This window comes from Prionailurus viverrinus, chromosome B4, assembly GCF_022837055.1.
Source record: "Prionailurus viverrinus isolate Anna chromosome B4, UM_Priviv_1.0, whole genome shotgun sequence".
NCBI lineage: Eukaryota > Metazoa > Chordata > Mammalia > Carnivora > Felidae > Prionailurus > Prionailurus viverrinus.
Window position 1 is genome coordinate 125,167,072 of NC_062567.1, and position 25,136 is coordinate 125,192,207.

General features: G+C 43.0%; 1 protein-coding gene across 1 annotated transcript in view; it reads right to left on the bottom strand.

The window, feature by feature from the left end:
- The window catches only part of SYN3 (synapsin III), a 419,700-nt gene that overhangs the window by 343,632 nt on the left and 50,932 nt on the right, over nucleotides 1-25,136 (bottom strand). The window contains exon 3 of the mRNA XM_047865448.1: nucleotides 23,778-23,869. Coding sequence (XP_047721404.1) covers nucleotides 23,778-23,869 — 92 coding nt within the window. The remainder of the gene's footprint in view (nucleotides 1-23,777; nucleotides 23,870-25,136) is intronic.

A 25,136-nucleotide genomic window follows, 5' to 3' on the forward strand; every position in this document is an offset into this window, starting at 1 on the left:
GCCTCCTTATAAGATTAGTACTATCATTAGCTTCATATTGCATATAAAGAAAATGAGGCACAGAAAGGGTAAGAAACTCTAAGAAGTCACACAGTAAGTGGCTGGTCCAAATATGGACCCAGGATCTGACTCTCAAACTTGAGCTCTTAACCCCTATGACACACAAGCATTATGGGAGATTCCATTTATGGAAGACCCACTTGGTGCCAGATGCCTTGCCCGGGCACTTCGGGCATTAAACAGACATTCACTGAATGTCTTCTATGTGCCAGGAACTGTTGTTCAAAGCAAGGTCTGGCCAGGCCGGGACCAGGATGAAGTAAGTGAAGTATTCAACTTGGGCACAAAATTTGAGGGAGAGGTGACCCAAAATTCAGTAACCAAGGTAAATAATATTTAAATTCAATATTTAAAGAACCAAAATCAAGAAACTGTCTATGGGCTGGCCACCTGTCTTTGTAAATAAAGTTTTATTAGAGAGGGATAATATAAAAAAAAAACACTCAAATGTTCATACCCTAATGGAGCTCACATGAATGATATCATCCAATCTTTACCACAATGGCCCCAAAGGGCAGGTATTAATATCATTACTGTTTCACCTACACTAACCTCCCCATGGCTGGCTAATGATTATAAAAGTTAATGATTATAAAGGCTGACAACATGCCAGATGCTGTTTTATAAGTACCTTACAAATATTATTTTATTCCTTACAACCTCCTTGTAAAGAAAGGGTCATCATCATCCCATTTTACATATGGTAAAAGTAAAGCACAAATAAGTTTTATAATTTGTCCAAGGTCAATACAACCAGTAAAAGGCAGGGCTAAAATGTGAACCCAGGCAGCCATACTCCAAAGGCTATACTCTTAACCAGAAGAATAAGTATATATGTGAAACTACAACCCACAGGCCAAATCTGGCCAAATCCAGCCCACCATCTGTTTTTATAAATAAAGTTTCATTGGCACACAGCTATACTCACTCATTTATGTACTGTGTAGGTCTACTTTCATGCCACAACGACAAAGTAGAGTAGTGGTGACAGAGACCATATGGGCTGCAAAGCTCAAAATATTTGCTATTTTTACCCTTAACAGAAAAAGTCTGATAACCGCTGCCCTTACCTACTATGGAATAACCTGTGATCAGCACAGAAGCTCAGAGAGTAAAGTTATGTGCACAGTTAGAAGGGAACAGAGATGGGATAGGAACTCAGTTGTGTCTCTGAGGACCATTACTTTTCAATCTCTGCCTGGCTATGTACTCCCCCATGAATGCCAATGCCTCCTTGTTTCCCAGAGCTTACCACGGTGTCTGGCCCAGGAAAGGTGCTCCACAAATGTTCACTGAATGAATGAATGGTCGAGTCTTAGGATATCATATTGTGATCAAGCCTAGAGAAACAATTAGACGGATCCTACCCAGGAATATCCAGTCTTCCTATTATCTCCATTAGGAGCCAAGACTCTTGAGGTCTTGTTGCTATGGTAATCTGTCCCAATAGCCTAAATGGATTGGTAGGCTTAAAGTGTTCTGAGGATGTCTTCATTATCTGTACCTAGCATGCTGTCCATCCCAGATTAGAGAATCTCAATGGTCTCCAATGAAATATAATCATTAGTCTAAACACTCAATTTAAATTGCTGTGCCCTTGGCACTAGAGTTCAGGGTCCTTGTCTTAGGACCTTGTCTCAATCAAGAGTGGGGATCCGGGAGCTGGAAAAACCTGGCTAAATCCTGGCTCCTCATCCATCAGCGGTGTGACCTTGAGTGCGTTCCTTCACCTCTGTGAACTTCAGCCTCCCAACCTGTGCCACACAATTCACTGCAGGGAAAGAATCTATGCATAGCTAGCAAGCACAGGCCACTGAGTAGGCCTCAGAGGACGGCTGCAATTCTTTGTTGTGATGGAGACAGTTTGGGAGAGCTGTCTGCTAAAAGACCCCAAATCCATTATGCATGTTTTATCTTTGTGCTCCCAAGGTCTTGAATAAACAATGTCTTCATCCAGTTTTTTAAAAGACACTAATTCTGCCTCAGAAAAACTACCCCCTCCCACCCCAACTGAAATTTGGCCGGCTCTGTGCCTGGCTGTTGGCCTGGATTTCCAAACACTGTCGGTTTAGCATTTCTCAAATGTATCCCATTAACACTATGAACCTGTCAGCCCTCCCTCCTCTCTGAGCTCAGGTCTGACCTGCACAGCGAGAGATGGGGCCAGCAGTGTGAAGTCAGCCTCCTGGACTTGCCTTTGAGAAGCAGGGTGGTGCCAGGGTCAGTCTGCTTGGGACTGGGGGGCACCTGTCAGCATTTGCGTGAGGGGGTGCGCCCAGGTCAGACACAGACATGGGAGGTGTACTCAGAGATAGTGAGGAAGCGTATTGGAATGAGGGGCTCTGGGAAATGGGAGCAAAATGCATTCTCCAGGTTGCCACTTGAGGGAAAAAAAAAAAAAACAAGACCCGAAAGAGGCTCAGCAAAAGGCCACTGCTCTGGGAATCAAGAAACAGCTCTGCCCTGGCACGGTCTTCAACTCACTCACTGTGTATCTTTGAGCAAGATACTTGCCCTCCCTATGGCATATTTACTTAAAAACAAATGGGTTAAGGTGGGCCGTGTGTTTTTAAACTCTTGCTTGGCAGCAGACCTTTTTTTCAAACAAAGTGTCACTTGGAATTTTGATATATAAATAGATAAAAGTGGAACTGATTCTCTGGGTGAAGATGGTGGCTGTGGGAAGGGGGGAGATGGAATCGTGTCCACTCAGCCCCCACCCCGGACAATCTGAAAAAGACCAGGAGGTACCGGTGTGGAACAGGGTTCAAGAAATAAGAATAAAAAACACACATGACATGATAGCAGATCTACAGAATCTCATGTCCTGGCAGCCTCTGACCCTGGTAGCTACAGCTGCCACTGCTGATAAAAGTAATGGCTTTTATTTATTGAGAACTTTCTTTGTGCCAGGGGCTGGATGTGCTTTACTTTGAGAGTTCAAAGACAGCCATGACTTAAATCCCAGCTTCAGCAATTTAGGAGCTTCGTGACCTTGGGCAAGTTAGTTCATCTCTCTATGCCTCGGATTCTTCATCTGGAAAACAGGTTGTTCAGAGGATTAAAGAAACTAATCTCTGTAAGAATACCTAGAACACCAGCAGGTACACAGTAAGCAATTGATGTTTGCCATTTTATCATTACTACATAAATTATTAAATGTAATCTTTATAAGCATGACTTTGTTTCACTGATGAGGGAACTGAGGCATGGAGAGGTGAAGGGAGTGCTCCTAAGTCACACGGCTAAGAAATGATGGAAGGAGGACCTGAATCCAAGTTTGTTCAACTGCACAGCCTGTGGTCTTAACACAGATGAAACTGCTTTGCTCTTGACCCTAGAGGTCAGGGTCTTGGTTGTAGTAATTTACTTAAGGAGTTCTAAGTCTAAGTGGAAGGGAAGTTAATGATGACTATGGTAATTTATGCTTAGGAGTTTTGGTATCACAGCGTCTGGAGTCTGGGCATCTTAGTGAATGCGAGTCCCAAGCAGAGACTGGGAAGTGTGTGGTTGCCAGAGCCCAAGTCTACTGACAGTCCTTTCTCCAAGTCACATTCTCTAGCCTTTCCTACTGACACATAAGACATCTTCATGTAAATTAGGAAAAGGGAAGAGGCAGCCCCAAGGTAGACTACAAGTGAACAGAGAATACCAGACTCTTGGCTCCCACTTGGAGGGTACCATCTGCCTTTGAAGCAGTACACAAACTGCACACCCTTACACAACGACCCTCACTCTTAAATGAATTTGGCTGGGTGAGAAATAAAGAATGGTCTCTTGCCTTGCTCTGATGCATGTGGTAGTCCCGGATGAGAGGAGGGAGCATGGAGGCTGTGTAGTCAGGAATCTCTGTTTGATCGCCCAAAGCAAAGGCAAGCCACACAGTCACTTTATCTCTTTATGTTTCTTTCTCTCAGCAATGGAGGGCAGTAATAAAAGATGGCTGTATGGCTCTCTCTGGGGAGCTGAATGGGAGCCAAAGCGTCATATGGTGAACAAATGCTCCAATTGCCCAACTGCAGAGCTGCTGTTGCGTGTTATTAAAATGGCAACAACCTCTCCCCTGACCCCTGACCCATGGAAATGGGTAGTCACCAGCCCACCCACCCAGAGAGCCCCTGTGCCCTGCCACCAACAGAGGGCCAAGCACTGGCTCCAGCATTAAGGAAAAGCAGGGGGTGTGGGATAGTTGTCAGAGCATAGTCTACATTCAGCCAGAGCTGGATTCAAACACCAACTCCACCCCCTGAGAGTTGTTGGACATTGGGTTAGATACTGAACCTCTTCTGAGTCTCAATTTCCCGACTACTAAAATATAGCTTGTCATACTGACCAGGCAAGAAGGATGTAAGAATTGGAAATAACAAATGCAGAGGCACCTGGGGAGCTCAGTCAATTGAGCATCTGACTTTGGCTCAGATCATGATCTCACGGTTTGTGAGTTTGAGCCCTGCATTGGGCTCTGTGCTGACAGCTCGGAGCCTGGAGCCTGCTTCCGATTCTGTGTCTCCTTCTCTGCCCCTCCCCAGCTCGTGCTCTGTCTCTCTCACTCAAAAATAAATGAACATTAAAAAAAAGAAAAAAGAAATAACAAATGCAAAGTGCCCAGCATAGTGCCTGAGGCATAGTAAGTGCTTAAAATAGCTACACAGATCAGTTCTTTCACATAATTAATGAAGATTGCAAGCCCCCTGAGGACCAGGCAGAATGAATATCCTACAGGAGGGTTTAGCTGGTTTCTCTAGGGGAATGGCACGTGAGCAGAGATCTGAAAGATAGGCAGGAATTTTCTAGGTGAAAGAGGGAGGAAACAACTTCACAGGGAGAGAGCACAGAATATGTGGGGACCTGTGATAGGAAAGAGCGGATTGAAGACCTAAGGAAAAGTGGATGTGGCGGACTCAGAGCAAGGTGGAGGCCAGGGAGGTGGGCAAGGACTGGCACATGCAAGCCACAGGAAGGGTTTGAACTGATGGAGTGACATGATCAAATCAGAGTATTAAAATCTCATTCTAAAAAGAGTACACATTGCATGAGTCTAACTATACAATATTCTGCAAAAGGCAAAACTATAGAGACCGTAAAAAGATCAGTGGCTGGCTAGCTGGCAAGGGTGGAGAGGGAAAGGAAGGAATGGATGGGCAGAGCACAGGGGATTTTTAGGGCAGTGAAACTATTCTGTAGGATACTGGTAGATACACACCATGATACATTTGTCAAAATCCATTGAACGGGCAACACCGAGAGTAAACTCTAATGTCAACTACGGACTTTGGATGATAATGACATGTCAGTATAGGTTCATCAGTTGTAACAAATATACCACTCTGGGGGGAGGGGGGATGTTGATAGTGGCAGAGGCTGTGTATGTGTGGGGACAGTGGGTATTTGGGACATCTCTGTACCTTCTACTAAATTCTGCTGTGAGCCTAAAACCTCTCTAAAAAAGTAAAGTCTATTAATTACAAAAAAAAAAAAAGAAAGAAGCAAAGGAAGGAAGGGAGGAAGGAAGAAAGGAAGGAAGAAGGGAGGGAGGGATGGAGGAAAGAAAGAAAGAAAGAAAGGAGGGAGGGAGGAAGGAAGGAAGAAAGAAAAAAAAAACTGGCTGCTGTGTGGAGAATGGATTGGAGGTGGGCAGGGAGAATGGGGCGGACAAGTTAGGTTTTTCTGTTTTCTTGCTGAGTTCCTCGGGGCAAGTTACATGAGCTCTGAGAACTTCAGGTTTTCATCTGTGATATGGCGACAAACATATAAAGTGACACAGTGTATAGGAAACACCTGACAGAAAACCTGGCACAAGGTGGGCACTCAGTTCACACTGGCTAAATGTGGAAGAATGAGGGTGGCCATGGAAAGAATGCAAAATGTGTAAGGACACAAAAAGTCTCGGTGGGGGCTAGCAGACATCCTGTGACAGTAAAACACAGGTAGCTGCATAGCAGGTAAAAAAATCTCACTGTTTATTAGCAGAGGCAAAAGTATTTATCAGAATGCATGCCCCAGGGCTGACGCTGTGTTCCTGTGCTTTGGGGGCAATCAATAATAGTAACTGCTAAGTTTTATTGAGTGCTAATTATGTGGCAGGTATCATTGTAACTGCTTTATGTGATTAAGCCCATTTTGTTTTCTCAACCAGGCCTTGTGTTAGGTACTGCTGCTATCTCTGTTTTGTATCTGGGGAAACTGAGTCATGGGAAAGTTCATCAGTCTGCCCAATGTTAGTGACAGCTGGCTTAAAAGAGGATCAAAAGATGCAAACCTCAGTGAACCCGGGAAATAATAGGCTGTGCCAGCAGAAACCAGCTTTAAAATGGCACAAAACAGACTAGCTATGATTAAAGATTAAATCACATGGGAAACAGTACGGTATAGCTATTAAGAGCATGGCACTAGAATTAGCCTGCCTGGGTTTAAATCCTGGCTCATGCACTTTCTGTGTGACCTTGGGCAAGCTATTTAGCTATGCTTTGCCTCAGTTTTCACATCTGTAATAGGGGGATAATAACGGGCCACATCATGTGGAATTGTTTTGATGATTAAATGATAAAATGCATGTAACTCACAACTTATCACATTATATGGAAAATAGTTAAGAGCTCAATATATGTTTCAGAGCAAAGGAGGGCAATAGGAATTTCTGAAAGAGTAAAGCCTAGGGCTTCAAACAAGGGGTGAGGCTCCAACCCAACCAACACCCAGTTAACGTTTATCAAGTACCATGCTAGGTGCTGCTGGCTGCAAGGATGAAAAAAAACCACGATGTCTGCCCTTGAGGACCTCTCAGTGTGGTGGGAGGGAGGGAGGCTCAAATGCAGAAAATAAACAAAAGGCAGGATGTAAGAATCAGTCACTCATTCAACCAAAATAGTGCCAGCCACCATTCTTTAGGGATATAGTGATTGGCAAAGCAGATGAGATCCCTGTACCCAAAGAACTTAAATATTCATGCTGCAGATGGGCAAGGAACACTTTCCGTAGGGGCCTTGCAGACATGGTTAGGACTGTGAATTTTACTCTAAGAGGGATGGGAAGTCCTTGGAGGAGTTTTAACATGGGCTTGGTATCTGATTAATTTTAGAAGAATCACTCTGGTTGCCGTTCAGAGAATGGATTGAAGGGGGCCATGGTGGATTAACGTGTCCTCAAACTCTCTGCTGCTCCTTTAATTGAGAGGTGTGGTCTCCTTAAATCTAATTTTCCCCTATGTCTGTCTCTGGCCATTAGAACGTGGCAGAAGTAATGCTGTGTACCTTCTAACTCTGGCCTTAACACACTGACACCTTCCACCCCTCTTGTAACCTGCCCTCTTGAAAACCAGCTGCCATCTGACTCTCCTGAGACCACACTGCTATAAGGAAGTGCAACAGCCGCATGAAGAAAGAGGGATCACGTGGAGGGACACTGAGACACCAGGCATGAGCTTGAAGCCTACCTTCCAGCCCAGCCAAGCCACGAGCTGCACACAGCAGGAAAACTGCCCATCCCGGCCCTGCCCAGATTCCTGATCCACAGACGGGAAGCAGATAAAACAGTTGTGGTTTTAAGCCACTAACTTTTGGGGAAGTTTGTTACATGGCAATGGAGACATGAGTAATGGCAGAAGCAAGGAGACCACTGAGGAGGGGACTGCAGAAATCCAGGAGAGAGAGACAGGTGACTTGGCCTACGGAAGGAACGGCAGGGAAGAATCAGAAAATGCAGGCAAGAGAAAGTTACACACATATCATCATCATCGCCAGTGGGAGAAACTCTGGGCTGTGGAGACCCTACACCCCCCATGGTGTTGGCACTGGTTCCCTGTCTGAGGCTACTTCTTTCGAGGAAGGACGGATTGTCTGAGGGCTGACTTGGTTGTCAGACACGTCACTTCCATCAGGATAAACACCACAGAAGACACATTCCAGACTGCCAGAAAATAGGGTTATGGACAGAAATATTATTTATTAGCAAAATGGAAAAATGCCCCGGAAAAAAAAAACCTGTTCATCTTAATATAACATCTACTGTTTATACACGACTTCGTAATTTATCAGGTATGTGCATACGTATTACCTCTTTTGATTCTACCAATTGTCCATCCTCATGTATAAATGAGGAAACAAACTCACAGAGGAAACAATGTTCTAAAGCCCCACTGGCAGGAAATGGTAGAGCTACACTTTGAACCTGTAACTTCTCGCCGCAAATTTAAAATTTTTTTAGTATATGTCACTAAAATTTCTACATTTATTTTAAAACTACATACTGTGTTTCTACTAGGTATTTATCCAAGGGATACAGGTATGCTGTTCTGAAGGGGCACATGCACCCCCATGTTTATAGCAGCGCTATCAACAATAGCCAAAGTATGGAAAGAGCCCAAAAGTCCATCGATGGATGAATGGATAAAGAAGAAGTGGTATATATACAATGGAGTATTACTCCGCAATCAAAAAGAATGAAATCTTGCCGTTTGCAACTATATGGATGGAACTAGAGGGTCTTATGCTAAGCGAAATTAGTCAGTTGGAGAAAGACAAATATCATAGGACTTCACTCATATGAGGACTTTAAGACACAGAACAGATGAACACAAGGGAAGCAAAAATTATATAAAAACAGGGGGACAAAACATAAGAGACTCTTAAATATGGAGAACAAACAGGGTTACTGGAAGGGTTATGGGAGGAGGGAATGGGCTAAATGGGTAAGGGGCATTAAGGAATCTACCCCTGAAATCATTGTTGCACTATATGCTAACTAAACAAAAAAAAAAAAAAAACCCACTACATACTGTGTTTTAGTTGCCTGCCTCCTGCTCCTCTCCATAGGCTAGCTGTGCACTGGGTTGTTTTTTTTTTTTTTTTAATTTTTTAATGTTTATTTATTTTTGAGAGAGACAGACTTAGTGCAAGCAGGGGAGGGGCACAGAGAGAGGGAGACACAGAATCCGAAGCAGACTCCAGGCTCCGAGCCGTCAGCACAGCCCCGACGTGGGGCTCAAACCCATGAACTGTGAGATCGTGACCTGAGCCGAAGTTGGATGCTCAACCGATTGAGCCACCCAGGCGCCCCTAGTTGTGCAATGGTTTTTAAAGTGGGGTCCAAGAAATTGGCATCAGAATCTTGAAGATAGCGATCAACAAAATGCAGATTCCTGGGCTCCACCCAGAGATTAGGCTTTCTGGTAATGGGGCCTCTGTATTTTAGTAAGTAGGACAGGAGGTTCCTAAATTGTTTGCCTTCATGGAAAAGTTTGAAAGTCACTGAATTGGTGGATCAACACACCCTCAGGAAGCAGATGGACTCGTTTAAATGAAGGGAGGGTCTGAAAACAGTTTAACTGCGAAGTAAATGAATCACTGCATCCCTGCTCTGGGGCTCTTGCTCTACCGTGTCTCGTGGGGTGGGGAAGCGGTCCTAGAGTCTCCTCCTCCCCCTCCCAGGCTTGTCCTGGAGGCCAGGAAGGGAAGACGTGTGCAAGATGAGTGGTGGGGTGGCAGGGTGAGGAAGGGGCAGAGTGGACTTTTGGAGAGCAGACACTGCTCCAGGCACTGGCGGGCTTTCCCTGTTTTTGTCCTCCAAGAAGGCATTATTTCCATTTTACAGTTGAAAGGCCTGGGAATCAGGAGGTGGGGTTACTTGTGTAGTCGCACAAAGGGCAAGTGGGGAGTGAAGATTGGAACCCAGGACTGTGTGACTCCAGCCCTAGAGTTTCTCCCAGTATAGATGTGCCAATCAGGTGGTAGGATAGTGTGATATGAAATCACGGGGAGTTTGCACCCCACTCCTCTACTCGTTAGCTGTGTGGCCTCAGACTAGGCATTCCCCTTCTTGGAAAGTGTCCATGTCTTTCAAAAGGGGATGGAATTACCTACCACTGAGAAGTACTGGGTACCCAGTAGCCTTTTAGTAAAGTGTAATTGGTTAGGAATGAAAAAAGGCCAGGACGCCAAAGTCAAAAGGGTGAAGTGACCATCGGGGCAATTTCTTCCACAGTGGACTGTGTTAGGTCGGGAATGAGTCCCCCGAGGGAATGGGAAATGGAACCCAGCGCTGGAGCTGTTCCCAGGAGTGGTTACAGCACGTGGGAAGGAGCAGAGGGCTGCAGGGCTGGCTGGTGGTCTCACAGGTTTCTCCCAACCCCAATTTCTATGATTCTGGGAATCAGGAGCCACACTGTTTTTCTCTGTCAGAGTGCCGCTCTTTCTCCTGGGGGAGCTGGCAGACCTGTCGCTGGCCCGCTGGCTGGAGACGCATGGGCAGCAGAGCCTGGCATTTCTTTACAGACTCTCACTGTCTCTTTTTTGTACAGCTTTCTTCCCGTTCCCACGCCCCACCTCTGCAAGTCTCCAGGGATCCTGTTTTTTCCTGCAGTGGTGAGGGCAGAGGCCCTGGGCGAAGAGATAGACTGGGGCCTCCCCGCTCCAAGGCTGCTCTGCTGGGACCCTCAATGATTCATTGTCCCTGGCCTCCCAGACCCCATCCCCTCCCAGGGAGAGGAGGCAGTGGGTGGTGTGCCGGTCAGCAAGTCCGTGCCCGGTGCAAGCTACGGCTGGAGTCTTCTCAGTCCTGAGCTTTTTACTTTGCAAAGTTGTGGGGTTCTTATTCATTCGAAGAGTCGGCTGGTCCTGAATGCTTTCAGCAAAGATTTAGGCACTGTGCCAGGCACTAGGGGTACGATTCAGAAAAACAGTCCTTAACCTGATCCTCAAGGAAGGTCCAGTCCAGTGGGAGACATGAGAAGTAAACAATGATGATGGGTTAAGGGCTGGTTCGTTCCCTCACTCACTGAACAAATAGACATTGAGAACCTGATATATGACAGGCACTGTTCTAGGGCCTGAGAATACAGTGGTAACAAAACAAAGTCCCTGCCTACATAGTCCTCTGTTGTAGAAAATAATACAATAAAATAAACTGCATCATATTTATATTAGTTACCTATTATCTAGCTAGCTAGATAGCTAGGTACCTATCATCCATCCATAATTTCAAGCAGTGGTAAATGCTTAAAGAACAAAAAATGCAGAGCTGAGCCTCAGGGGCAGAGATAGTATGTTCGGGCAAGTCCCCCTGAGGAGGCAGGATTTGATCAGAAATTTGAAAGGAAGTCAGAGGGTTAAGGCGTGGTAATAACTGCAGAAGCGTTTTAGGACAAAGAAAGCCAGTACAAAGACAGTACGCCAGACACTATACAAATCACTCTTCTTCCCTCTTTACAGATGGGGAAACCAAGAGCTACAAAGGTAGACAGACTTATCAAGGGACTTGAGGCTTGTGGAAGATGGGCCTGGGACCCACCCCAGGTAGTCTGCTCTGCTTCTTATAGGGATAGGTGGGCTTTCCACCAGAAAGCCATGCCATCTACCCAGGCAAGTCCTAGACGCTGTGAGCACAGAGGGCGTTGAATTCAACTGCAGGGCAGAAGGCAGAGAAGAGGATGTGGGAGCATGGCTCTGATGGACATGGGAAGCACACCAAGCCAAGGGAGGCTTCAGCATTTCTTCTCTGCCTCTTCCGGCCCCAAGGCTGTCCCTTACCTGTGCACCTGCCTGCAGTCACGAGAAAAGAGAGGGACGCTCTTCCCCCAAATCCACAGGGCTCACTCTGTTTGTTTGGATTTCTATTTAAGTCACCTTCCCTGCTCACCCTTCCTCAGATACCAGTCCCTCTGTCTTCTTTTGCTTCCACCATTTCTCATAACCTGCCATGAGAATGCACATTTGTTTGTTTGTTTTCCATTTTCTGCAATTTAGACCTCAGTTCCACAAGGGCTATTGTCTGTTTTGTTCACTGCTGCATCCTCTGTGCCTGGCACATCTTTAGTGAAGAGATGAAAAGAGAGCAGGCAGAGCTCGATGGGTATGTAACCATTGGGGAGGTTAGCACTTTTCCAAACAGACACAGGCACTGGGGTGAGAGCAGAAACTGCATTTCCTAACATATGCTGGAGTGTGCCTGGCACTATGAATTTGCTCAATAAATGTTTGTTGAATGAGTGAATATCTGGAATTTTAAATTCCAGGTTCATGAAGTTCAGAAGACTCTAGGAAACTATGTGTAAAATAAAGAGTAAAGGAACATTATTTTAGAATGTGCTCTGATGGGATGTTTGAGAGTTCCCAGGACAGAGACAGGGAAGTTGACAGCTGATTGTGACTCAGGAGCTAATGTGCTAGGAGGTTTGAAAAAGTCACCCTCTTCCCTGCCTCCCTGGCCACCATTTTCCCATCTGTAAAATGGGGACACACAGAAAAGGGAAGAAGGACTCTTCTAACTCTGAACCTCTAAGATTTTATAAAATATCCTCTCCTCTGGGACAGGTCCACACATCTCCAACTTGCCCCAAACATCTTCCCTGGAAACGGTAAGACTGGGGCGGGTACCAGGGGGAATATCTGAGCCTTTGATGCTTTCCTCAAGGTCTTGTGTTACTTATGCTTTCTGGCTCCCTCTCTTCAACCCACTCTGAGGTCTGACCTTCTAATGAGCGGATGCACATTATCAGCCTCTGTGGTTTGAACGGGTGCCTGTAATTTAGTGTTGCCTAATGCTGGAAACTGAGAGTAGGGCTTGTGTAATTAGGCTGGGGCCTCATTAACGTCTGCCTCCTTGGGTATTTTTCATTCCTGATTTCTCCTGTCCTGTATTTCTAATCCCATCTGTCTGTATAGGCACGACTGCTTTTTTTTTTTTATCACTCCATTGTGGAGCCAATCTTGAATTTGGGCCCAGAATGGCCACGGCCATCACAAAGCATGAATCTTAACATGCCCTGGGATGGCCCCTGCTCTGCTTTCTAAATAGAATTTTGCAACTTTACTGAGAACCTGGATGTCTGGGTTGCTCTTAAGCACCTCGAGCTGCCTGGCAGTGCACCCTTAGTTTGGGTGTGTGACAGAAACCAGAGTAAGGGACTCTATCATTTTAATTGCTGCAATTACTGATGATTTAACCAACTTGTGTGCAATACTTTGCTATTTATAAAACACTGCTAGAATCTGACCTTGAGCAGAGACTTGATCTGCTTTGTTCATTGGTAATTTCCTAAGACAGTTAATCTCTTTTTGTGCCTCCTGCCCCCATTCTGTGGGGTATCTGTAGATGGCATCGACTCGGCTCTCTTTCTCCCTGATCTCTACTTGACTTTGGCCAAAATGAGGCCCCAACAGAAGCCTGGAGGGCAGGGGAGGGAAAGGTAGTGATGTTTCTCGATAGTGCCCACCCTATTTCAGTACTATGACTCTGGAGGTAGCTGTGTTCCTCCACCACTGCTGGTTCACGCAGGTAACTGTCCTGCTCAAGTCTAGGTGAACTCTACTAGATTAAATCTACTAATTCTATTTCCTCTCCCACCCCTTCATCCCTGGGGATGATAATGGCTTCCGGCTGTTGTTAGATGCTGGATGCATCATGTTCCCTTAGCCCCACACACTCCTCTGTTAAGTGGTTCCTTCACAAAAATGTTTATATAAACCATTTGGGGATAAATTCTGTTTTCTGCCTAGCCCCTGTCTGATACAATGCTCCATATCTGGAAAACAGCCTGCAACCTAGCAGGCCCTTAATAAATATTTGTGAAATGAATGAACAAACTTTTCACAAAAACAGTGTAAAATAATATGATCACCTTTTACAGATAAACAAGTAAAGGCACAGAGAGGTAAGTTCTCAGATCTGAGCAATGATTTTCTAAGGGAGAGCAAAACACACTCATCTTATACCCTGGATGAGCCTGTACCACACTCAGCGCCCTGGAGAAATCTCTGACGCCTGCTGCCCGCTGTACAGACTCTGAGTCCACGCATGCCAACCTGGGGTGGACTCAAGACGGACAAATGCCATGGAGTGGACAGGGGTAAAGTGAGGAAGAGATTAACAAAATCTCGGGATTTAAAGACATTTGGAAACTCATTTGGCATAGAACCAGAAACCCGGGTTCAAATCCCCAAATGCTGCCTGCCACTTCCTTTTTTCTCACTCTATTGAGATGTGACGGACCAATAAAAATTGCATATATTTACGGTGTAAACATGTTTTCATATATGTATACTTTACGGAATCCTTGCCACAATCAAGTTAATTAACATATCCTTCACCTAACAAACATAGTTAACCAGTTTTCTTCCTGCTAAAAGCACTTGAGATCAACGTGCTCAGCAAATTTCAAATACACAATACGTTATTATCAACCATGGTCACTATGCTGTACATTGTCCCCAGAACATACCCATCTTATAACTGAAAGCATGTACCTTTGACCAAAGTCTACCCATTCCCCCAAATCTGCCAGCCCCTAATAACCACCATTTCATTCCTTGTTGCTATAGGTTCAGCTATTTCAGATTCCATATAAAAGTGAAATCATGTGGTATTTGTCTTTGTGTGTCTGGCTTACTTCACTTAGCATAATGTCCTCTAGGTTCATCCATGTTGTTACAGATGGCAGGTTTCCTTCTTTTTTTTTTAAGGCTGAATAATACCCCATTGTATATATACCACATTTTCTTTACCCATTCGCCCACTGACAATTATGTAGGTTGTTTCCACATCTTGGCTACTGTGAATAAGGCTGCAATAAACACGGGAGTGTACATATCTCTTTAAAATAGTGATTTTATTTCCTTTGAATATACACCCAGAAGTGGGATTGCTGAATCATATGATAGCTCTGTTTTAATTTTTTTTAATTAAAATTTTGACCTCAATACAGTCTTCCATAGTGGCTGCACCAATGTGCCTTCCCACCAATAGTGCATGAGGGTTCCCTTTTGTCCACATCCTTGCCAACGCTCTCTATCCTTTGCCATCCAAACAGGTGTGAGATGATATCTCACTGTAGGTTTGATTTGAATTTCCCTGATTAGTGATGTTGAACATCTTTTCATATGCTGGTTGGCCATTTGTATGTTTTCTTTAGAAAAATGTCCATTCAGGTCCTTTGGCCATTTAAAAAGATTGGATATTTGGTCTTTTGCTCTGGAGTTGTATGACTTCCTTATATATTTTGGATATTAACCCATTATCAGACAGGTGGTTTGCAAATAGTTTCCCATTCTGTATGTTGTCTTCTGTTTGTTGATTGTTTCCTTCGCTGTGTAAGAGTTTCTTAGTGTTAGTTTAATTTTCCTTCAGTTATATTTTTTTTCTAGTTTCATATAATTGTGGTCTGCAAAGACACTTGATATTATTATTTCAATCTTCTTAAATTTGCTAAGACTCATTTTGTAATTTATAATCTATCCTGAAGAATGTTCCTTGTGCACTTGAGAAGAATGTATATTTTGTTGCAATTGTATGCAATGTTCTGTGTATGTCTGTTAGGTCCATGTGATCTAAAGTGTAATTCACGTCCAATGTTATCTTACTGATTTTGTCTCAATGTAACCTATGTTGAAGGTAGGGTACTGAAGTTCTCTACTATTATTGTATTGCTTTTTTCTTCCTTTAGACTTGTTAATATTTGCTTTATATATTTAGGTACTCTGATGTTGGGTGCACAGATATAGTTACAATTGCTATATCCTCCTGATGAACTGATCCCTTTATCATTATATAATGTCCTTTGTTGTCTCTTGTTACAGTTTTTGACTTAAAGTCTATTTTGTCTGGTATAAGTATAGCGACCCTGCTCCCTGTTGATTTCTATTAGCATGGAATATCCTTTTCAAACCCTTTACTTTCAGCCTATGCATGTCTTTAAAGTAAGTGTTTTTAAAGTCTCCTGTAGGTAGCATATTGCTGGATCTTTTTTTTTTTTTTTCTTGTTTTGTTTTTTAATTCATTGAGCCACTCTGTGCCTTTTGGAGAATTTAATCCATTGACTTTGTTTTTTTTTTTAATTTGAGAGAGAGAGAGAGAGAGAGGACGAGCCTGACACAGGGCTCTATCCTCTGACCCTGGGATCACAACTTTGAGGAGAAATCAAGAGTTGGACACTCAACTGAGCCACCCAGGTACCCCTAATCCATTTACTTTTAAAGTAGTTATTAATATGTAAGGACTAACTATTGCCATTTGTTAATTGTTTTCTGGCTGGTCTGTAGTTCTTTGGTTTGTTTCTTCTCTTGCTGTGTTCCTTAGTGATCTGATGATTTTCTGTAGTGGTATGCTTTGAATCCTTTTTCTGTTTCATGTATCTACTATAGGTTTTTGCTTTACGCTTACCATGAGGCTTACATAAAACAGAGTTATAACAGTTCATTTTAAGCTAATACTTATTTAACTTCAATCACATACAGATTCCTTTACTTCCCCCACTACAGTTTATGTTTTTGATGTCGCAATTTACATCTTTTTGTATTCATTAGCAAATCATTATAGCCACAGTTATTTCATAGTTCTATAGTTATTTAAAAGATAAAAGTATTTTGTCTTTATACTAGAGTTAAAAGTGATTTACACACCACCATTACACAATTACAGTATTCTACATCTGACCAGATACTTAACCTTTATCAATGAATCTTATACTTTCGTATGTTTTCAAGTTACTAATTAGTATCCTTCCATTTGCTAAATTCCCACCGACTAAAAGTCAGGTGCTTGGATCCCCTCAATATTTTCTACCAAATGGCTGTCGAACTTTTGCACACCACTCCTAATGAGGAACTTACTGCCTCCTTTTAAGCAGCTCCTACTATGATACAGTCTCTCCTTTGTTAAAGAGGTGGTCCAGGGCAGTGGTGCCCCACACAGGCTCTGGGGCTAGATTGCCTAGGTTTGAACACTAGCTTTGCCACTTACCGGCTGGAGGCCTTGATTCCATCACCCAACTCATTGGTGCTTCAGCCTTCCTATCTAGAAACTGTGGATTATAATAGTACATACCTTATAGAGTTGTTGAAAGGATGAAATGAGTCAATACATGTTAAGTGCTTGGAGCAGTGCCTAGCACGTAGGAAATGCTATAAAGTGTTTGTTAAATAAATAAAAATTCATGAATTTTGTATGTGCAATTCAAGCTGGCTTAATCAAAAAGGGATTTTTTTTGGCTAAGGTTTGGAGATGAATCTGGATCCAGGGCCTTGAATAACATCATCAGGTCATTCATTCATGTCTCTCTCTTGGCCATGTTTCCCTTTGCCTCGGCTTCAATCTCAGCAAAGCCTTCCCTCAAGGGGAAAAAGAGATGGCTACCAGCAGCTCCAGGTATGCATGCCACCAGCTCAGCAGCCCCAGCAGAATACACATGTTTCTGCCAGCCAAGGGTTCCAGTAAAAATCTCACAATGGATTCTCCCTGGCTTGGCTTACATCCCACTGCAGTGTTCTGATTCAGTCTGACACCAGCTGGCATCAGCTCCAGACACCACACAGACCGTAAGTTGGGGAGGGGTCACCCAAGTGGAGAATCTAGGTCCCGTTCCCCAAAGTAGAAAAAACGAATGCTGGGGAAGACCAGCAGTGGTCTGCTCTACCACGCATCCTGGTCAACTTTTACGAAGGAACTTCCTATGAACATGACTTCAGAAGACGTAGGCCTTGCTCGTTCTGCAAACTTGGAAATAAATGATCAAGGGCATTGTCAGTGCAACACCTGAGTCTCTTTGAAAGCATATACTGCAAGTCAAGTGCACTGCTCAACATTCCTACTTTGGGAGACCAACAGCTAGGGCTCGAAACAGCACTACCTGCCTGGGGAAGATTCTTACTGACACCCTGTCTGTAGGACACACTGTGAGTTGGGCTGGAACTACATGGTTTGTGTGCACATTCTCCCAGGTCTGTAACTTGTGGCTTGCCAAAACAAGCTATCTAGTGAGACGGTAAGCACCATTCTGGGTGTGGATACAACAAATCTCAACAGCCTCATGGACCCCTGATGCCAGGTCTCTGGCTAAATTGGCACTGCTCTCATGGCTGTCGCTACTCAAGGTAAGGTCTTCCACCACCACCAGCAGCATCTAGGAGCTCATAGGAAATTCAAAATCTCAGGTCCTACCTGAAGACCTGATGAATGAGAATCTGCAGTGGAACAAGATCTTCAGGGGGTTTATATGCACATTATAATTTGAAAAGCACTACGTATTAGTTTTCTAGAGCCGCCTAAACAAAGTAGCACAAACTGGATGGCTTAAAACAACAGAAAAGTATTCTCACTATTCTAGAGGACAGAAATCTGAAAGCAAGGTGTTGGCAGGACTGGTTTTGTCTGAGGGCTGAGAGAGAATTTGTTCCATGCCTATCTCCTAGCTTATTGATAGCAATTACTGGCATTCCTTGGCTTGTACACTTATCACTTGAATCTGCTTTCACCATCACTCGGCACTTTCCCTGTGTCTCTGTGTCCAAATCTCTCTCTTCTTTTTTTCTTTTTTTAATGTTTATTTATCTTTGAGAGAGAGAGAGAGAGAGAAAGGGAGGGAGAGAGAGAGGGAGAGAGACAGCCCAAGTGAGGAAGGGGCAGAGAGAGAGGGAGACACAGAATCTGAAGCAGGCTCCAGGCACTGTGCTATCAGCACAGAGCCTGACATGGGGCTTGAACCAATGGATTGCACGAGATCATGACCTGAGCTGAAGTCGGACGCTTAGCCAACTGAGCCACCCAGGCGTCCCAAATCTCCCTCTTTTTTTTTTTTTTTGACGTTTATTTATTTTTGGGACAGAGAGAGACAGAGCATGAATGGGGAGGGGCAGAGAGAGAGGGAGACACAGAATTGGAAACAGGCTCCAGGCTCTGAGCCATCAGCCCAGAGCCTGACGCGGGGCTCGAACTCACGGACAGCGAGATTGTGACCTGAGCCGAAGTCGGACGCTTAACCGACTGAGCCACCCAGGCGCCCCCCAAATCTCCCTCTTTTTATAAGTACACCAGTCATAGTAAATTAAGGGCCCACACTACTCCAGTGTGACCTCATCTTAACTAATTACAACAACTCTATTTCCAAATAAGATCACATTCTAACAAACTAGGGGTTTAAGACTTTTTAATACATCTTCTGAGGAGGGACACCATTCAACCCAAAACAACTGTCTTCAAAGTCTGCCATTCCTAAACGCTGGGAGACTAGCTGATTAACAAACACCTGGAACATTTTTGAAAATTTATTTTTGCAAACAATTTTGCAAATTCAGGAAGAAGATGGCATGTCTGGAATGAGGCTTGGGGATATCTATTTTGCAAGGGGATTCTTGCTCAGGCAGCACACCCAGTGGGGTCCTCAGCTTTAGAGCTGATCCAGCCCCAGTGCAGGGATGATGTGATAGCTATCTCGGGAGGTTCTCCATCAGGCTGCCCATTGGAGAATTAAAACTAGAGATGCCCAAATCCTACCTTCAGAGAGTCTAATGAAATTGGTCGTGCATATTTCCTCACCATCAGGATTTTAAAACATTTCCCAGGTGATTCTCATCTGTAGCCAAATTTGAAGACTAATGGGATGGATGTTCTCATTTCTATATATTACAAAATAAGACAATTTGGTTCCTTTTCCAGATAAAGAAGTAGGACAGAAGCACAAATAAATTTGATAATTTTTGAAGTATAGTTTGAGGCAGTTTTGTTTGGTGCTTATAAATTTAGAATCTTTATCTTTTCCTTATATTTATCATAATGAATTATCTTCTTTTCCCTAGTAATGCTTTTACCTGGAAGTCTATTTTCCCCCTGATATTAGTAAGCTACATAAGCTAGCTTTCTTTTGACCAGTAGCCATATATATATGTATACACATATATACATATGTGTGTATATGTATACACATATATACATATGTGTGTATATGTATACATATGGCTTTCAAACTTTCTATATTGTTATGTTTTGGATGAGTATCTTGAATGGAATATAGCTGGATTTTTAAAAATCTACTCTGAAAAACTCAATGTAGATGCTCCGTAAAGTAGAGCGTTCAGTCCTTTTACACTTAATGCAAGTAATGATATATATTGGTGATGATAAATACTTAACAACTCATAGCTCTACTTTGTGGAGGTTGTAGTTCTCACAAGTGACCATGAGAGGGCGACTCCAGTGGACTCATAAGCATTTACAGCTTTGAAGGGACAGAAGAAACCAGGCACATTCTCTCTGGGGTTCCACCATTGCTTCCCATGGTGTGCATCCCCTACAATGTTTGGGCACTCTCTGACTACGGGAAGAACAAAGGATATGGGCTGGGGGACAGAAGTCTGGTGAACTGGGGGACAAAAGAGCAATCCAATGGTCATGCCTATCCATGGGTTATGAGTAGCTGAGGGCATTCATTTGCCTCAGGGCAGAAGCTATTTACCAACTTGTATAGAAAATTTTCAACATTTTAATAACCAGCACTACTGTGCAAGTCATTTAGAATGATTATCAGTCTTCTTATACATTTGGATGTAAATCTACCACCTTATTTTATTTGTAATATCCATTCGATGTTGGTTTTTCTCTCCTTTCATGTCTTTTACTATTTTTTTCCCTCTCTTGTAGCTTTTAAGTTTTACTACATTCTTTTTTTTTTTTAGTAATTACCCTAGAAATTACCTCATGCATCTCTGACTTTTTAAAGCCTGTTATTAATCAATACATTTACTTACCTCGCTGACAATACAAAAACTTCAGGACACCCTAATTCTATTTCTTCCCAACCACTACTATCTTACTATCATGCATTTTAATTCTTCATGTATTTTTTTAAATCTATAAGGTGTTATTATTATTATTTGGAGACAGCGTTTATTAACATTTACCACCTTCTTTGTCTTACATATCTTCTTGCAGCTCTATGTTATTCTGGAATCATTGTCTTTTTGCCTAAAGCATGTTCTTTACAATCTTCCTTAGTGAGGGTATTCTCACTAAATGTTTTTATTTTATGTAATTGTATGTAGTTTTATGTAAATGTTTTAAGTAAAAAAAAATTTTGTAAAAAAAAATTTTATGTAAAAACATTTTATGTAAATGTTTTTATTTTGCCCTTATTCATAAAAAAAATTTTCCCTGAAGATGGAATTAGAGCTTGGCAATTAGTTTCTTCTGGCACCTTGAAGATGTCATTCTACTACTGTGGCCTGTGACCCGTCAGTCTGTTACTCCAATAAAATTAATCAGCCTTTTTCTCTCACTATTTTAAGGATGTTTTTCTTCATCTTTTTGTACTGACACTATTGCGTGTTGGTGTATAATTCTTTTTATCGATCCTGCTTGAAATCTGTTAAGCTTCTGGTTTTGGTGGTTTGGTATCTTTCTGAAAGATTCACAACCATCGTTTCTTAAAATGCTGCCTCTGCTCCATTCTCTTTTCAAGAGTCTGTTTAAATGTTACTTTCTCACAAAATCTAATCAACTGTTCTGCATTTCTAAGCTTTTTCTCTTTGTGCTTTATTTAGGATAATTTCTTCAGCTCTACCTTTCACTTCATTAGCACCTTTCAGTCGTGTGTAATATGCTGCTAAATAGAACACATCCAATAATTTTAGTGATTGTAGTTTTCATTTCTAGAAGTTCTATTTGGTTTCTTAAAAAAATGGTTGTGTTGGGGTGCCTGGGTGGCGCAGTCGGTTAAGCGTCTGACTTCAGCTCAGGTCACGATCTCGCAGTCCGTGAGTTCGAGCCCCGCGCCGGGCTCTGGGCTAATGGCTCAGAGCCTGGAGCCTGCTTCCGATTCTGTGTCTCCCTCTCTCTCTGCCCCTCCCCTGTTCATGCTCTGTCTCTCTCTGTCTCAAAAATAAATAAACATTAAAAAAAAATGGTTGTGTCACTTTTTATTGTTTTCTATTTCTGGAAGATACCTTCAAACCTGATTTTTTTCTACTTAATAAGTATTTTTTTTTTAAGAATTGGTGTCTGATAAGTCCAATATCTGGTATCTTTCTGGGTTTTCTCTACTGTCTATTGTTTCTGTTTCTTCTCATTCATGGTGTCTGTGCCTGGTTATCTTTGACTATGTGCTAGCTATTGTAAAAAAAAAATTATTTGAAGCCTAGGATGAAAGTACCTCCCTCTATATATGATTTCCTTTCACTTCTAGCATGTTTGGGATCACCATAAACCAATTTTAATGCTTGAGGCCTCCAGAAGATCAATCAAACTGCAATTCAAGCTGCAAATACTTGTGAGGGCTCATCTACTTATAAAACACATTCACCTTGAAGATGTGGTCCTTTTGGGTCTCAGCTTATTGTGGAGAGAGCCTATCATTACGTTCCCCACCTTGAGTGTCCCTGAACATTCATATCTTTCTCCTTTGCTCCTGCTAGGCTATCAAACCATTTTTAAATTTGCCAGACTTAGCAAATACTCTTAGGAAAAAGGTAACTTTTGTACTCATTCATCTCTCCGGGTTTCCATTTCTGCATCATTCTCTTCTTCGTAATTCCTTACTATCATGCCAACTCTTTGAAGGCTTTCAAGGTGATCATTATTTAAAACCAGTTTTTAAGTTGTTTTCAGTGGAAAAGATGGTCTAAATCATCTAGGCCATCATTATTAGAAACAGAAAGCTACATATGTCTTGGCACATGGTAGGTACTCAGTAAATAATGGCTGAATACGGGGTGCTGGGGCAGCTCAGTCAGTTGAGCTTCTGACTCTTCATTTCAACTCAGGTCATGATCCTGGGATTGTGGGATCAAGCCCCACATCAGGCTTCATGCTGAGTGTGGATCCTGTTTAGGATTCTCTCTTTCTGCCTCTGCCCCTCCTCTGCTGTCTCTCTCTTCCTTTCTCTCTCTAAAATTAAAAAAAAAAAATTTTTTTTTATAAGGCCGGGGTGCCTGGGTGGCTCAGTCAGTTGAGCATCTGACTTCAGTTCAGGTCATGATCTCACAGTTTGTGAGTTTGAGCCCCACATCAGGCTCTCTGCTGTCAGCATGGAGTCAGCTTCAGATCCCCTGTCTCCCTCTCTCTCTGCCTCTCCCCTGCTCATACATGTGTGCTCTCTCTCAAAAATAAACATTTTTCAAAAAAAGACAAAAATGGCTCAATAAATTGAATTAACATAATTTCCCAAACATGCTTTTTTTTTGCCTGTCTGCATTTACAAAGACTGCTTCCTACTCTTACGATGCACAGAATGCCCATATTCCACCGCTGACAAGGCTTAGAACCAAGGCCACCTCTTCCTCAAAATTCTTCATGTTTTCTCTACTTCCCCAAATCTGAATCCTATTTCTTCCCCAGCTAAACCCTCACAAGACCTGATCTGTGTTACTCTGGTTGCTTAACTAGATAGAAATATATTAATACAACACTTTATCTCTTCTGTGGATTTGCACTTTCTTGACTTTTCTCAGCTAATGCAGAATTCCCTCACTCCCCCTCAAGCTCAGCATACATTCTAAACAGATTCTTTAGAAAGTGTTATATCCAGTACTTTTAGGTTTGATGTCCTGAGAGGGGAGGCTTTGAACATTTAGGCTGCCATATGCTGGAAGCAAGCAGTAGCTCATTCTAATAAACCCTTACATTTTATGGTGCTTTAGAAGAAATAGGGCACTCACTCTCACATACATGACTCTTACTTGAGTGCTGCAATCATCCCGCTGCAGATGAGAAACAGAGGGTAAGAAGGACTAAATAATACACCCAAATAGAGTCACAAAGACAGAAATGGAACCTGGTCTTTTCTCTGCAAACCCAGGGCTCGTATCGCAACGATACCTAAAACCCTTTGGAAGTAACCCTTGGTATGTAAAAGTACATGGAGTGCAGGAGTTGGGTCAGAGGCAACAGACAGAGGGTAGCTCTGTGAGATATCCCACACACGCCTCTCAAATGACGGTTTTCTGTATCTCAGTGCTCCTTACCTCACAACCTTGGTCCCATTTCTCAGGACTTGCATGTCCACCATACAGCCCCCAGTAACATAGGCAGCTAGGTTCAACTCTGAGAATTCAGCCTGAAGGAGAAAGGAAAACAAAAAAGGATTCATCAAAAACTAACGATGCTAAAAACTGCTAACATTTATTGGGTACTTCTATGTGCCAAGTACACATTTATACTTTGCCCGAAACTTAGGAAGTTGGTGATATTATTTACTTCCTTTTCTGAAACGTGAGTAATCTGAGGTGTAGAGGCATGGTGCCATGTCCCATAATTAATAAAAGGCCAAGTTGGATTGAAACCTACATGTCTCTGATTCAAGCACCTATGCTTTTAACCATTTCTAATTTCTACTTCCTTGAAAGTGGAAGAAGTAACTCTAGCTTCAGCACTGTACAAGGCCAGAGGCTGTTCAGTATGACATTTTCCCTAGATTTCTCCAGCTTCAGGTGTGTGATCACTTATGACTGTTAATGGAGGCTTCCTCGTCTTCTGCCCACTCTTACCTCTTTTGGTCATGGCCCTTCCCCTCACCCCCCTACATGGTTACAGTAGAAGCACCATGTCTGTGCACTGAAATAATGCTCCCTCAGTCACAGCTGATGGGGTTGGCACCTGACCCAGGGTGGAGGAATAAGGTCCCCTTGTATTAGAATTTGGAACTGCTGAGTGATTCATGCAGTTTCCTTCTAGGGGCTGTATTTAATACATAGAACCTGAGTACAACTGAAGACCATGTTTTCTGCCATCTAGATTGGGAAAGTATAGAACACAAGGGGACTGGTGGGGGTGGGTGGATGTCACAGTCACTAAGAGAGGGGCAGAGAGGCAAGAGGTGGGGAGCACTCTTGATGTTTATGTGCCAGCTACAATTCTGTCCTTGGGTGTTATGCAATACCTCCATATCTTTATAAACTCATCTTCTTTTTTTTCTTATTTGCTTAAGCAAGATCTGCTACATTTCTTTTGCTTGTGACCAGAGTCCTATGGAAGATATCCCTCCTGCCAGATTATATACTCCCTGGGGATAGTGATTCCATGGTACTATAACCATCTGTATTAGTTTCCTAAGGTGGCCATAACAAAGTACCAGCACTCGGTGGATTAGACAGCAGAAATTTCCTTTCTCACAGTTCTGGAGGCTAGAAGACCAAACTCAAGGTGTTGGTAGGGTTGGTTCCTTTGAAGGCTATGAGGTAAAATCTGTTTCAGGTTTCTATCCTTGGCTTGCAGATGGCCACCTTCTCCCTATATCTTATCACACTGTCTTCCTTCTACATGTGTCTCTGTATCCAAAGACCCCCTTTTTATAAGAAAACCAGTCATACTGCACCAGAGCCCAT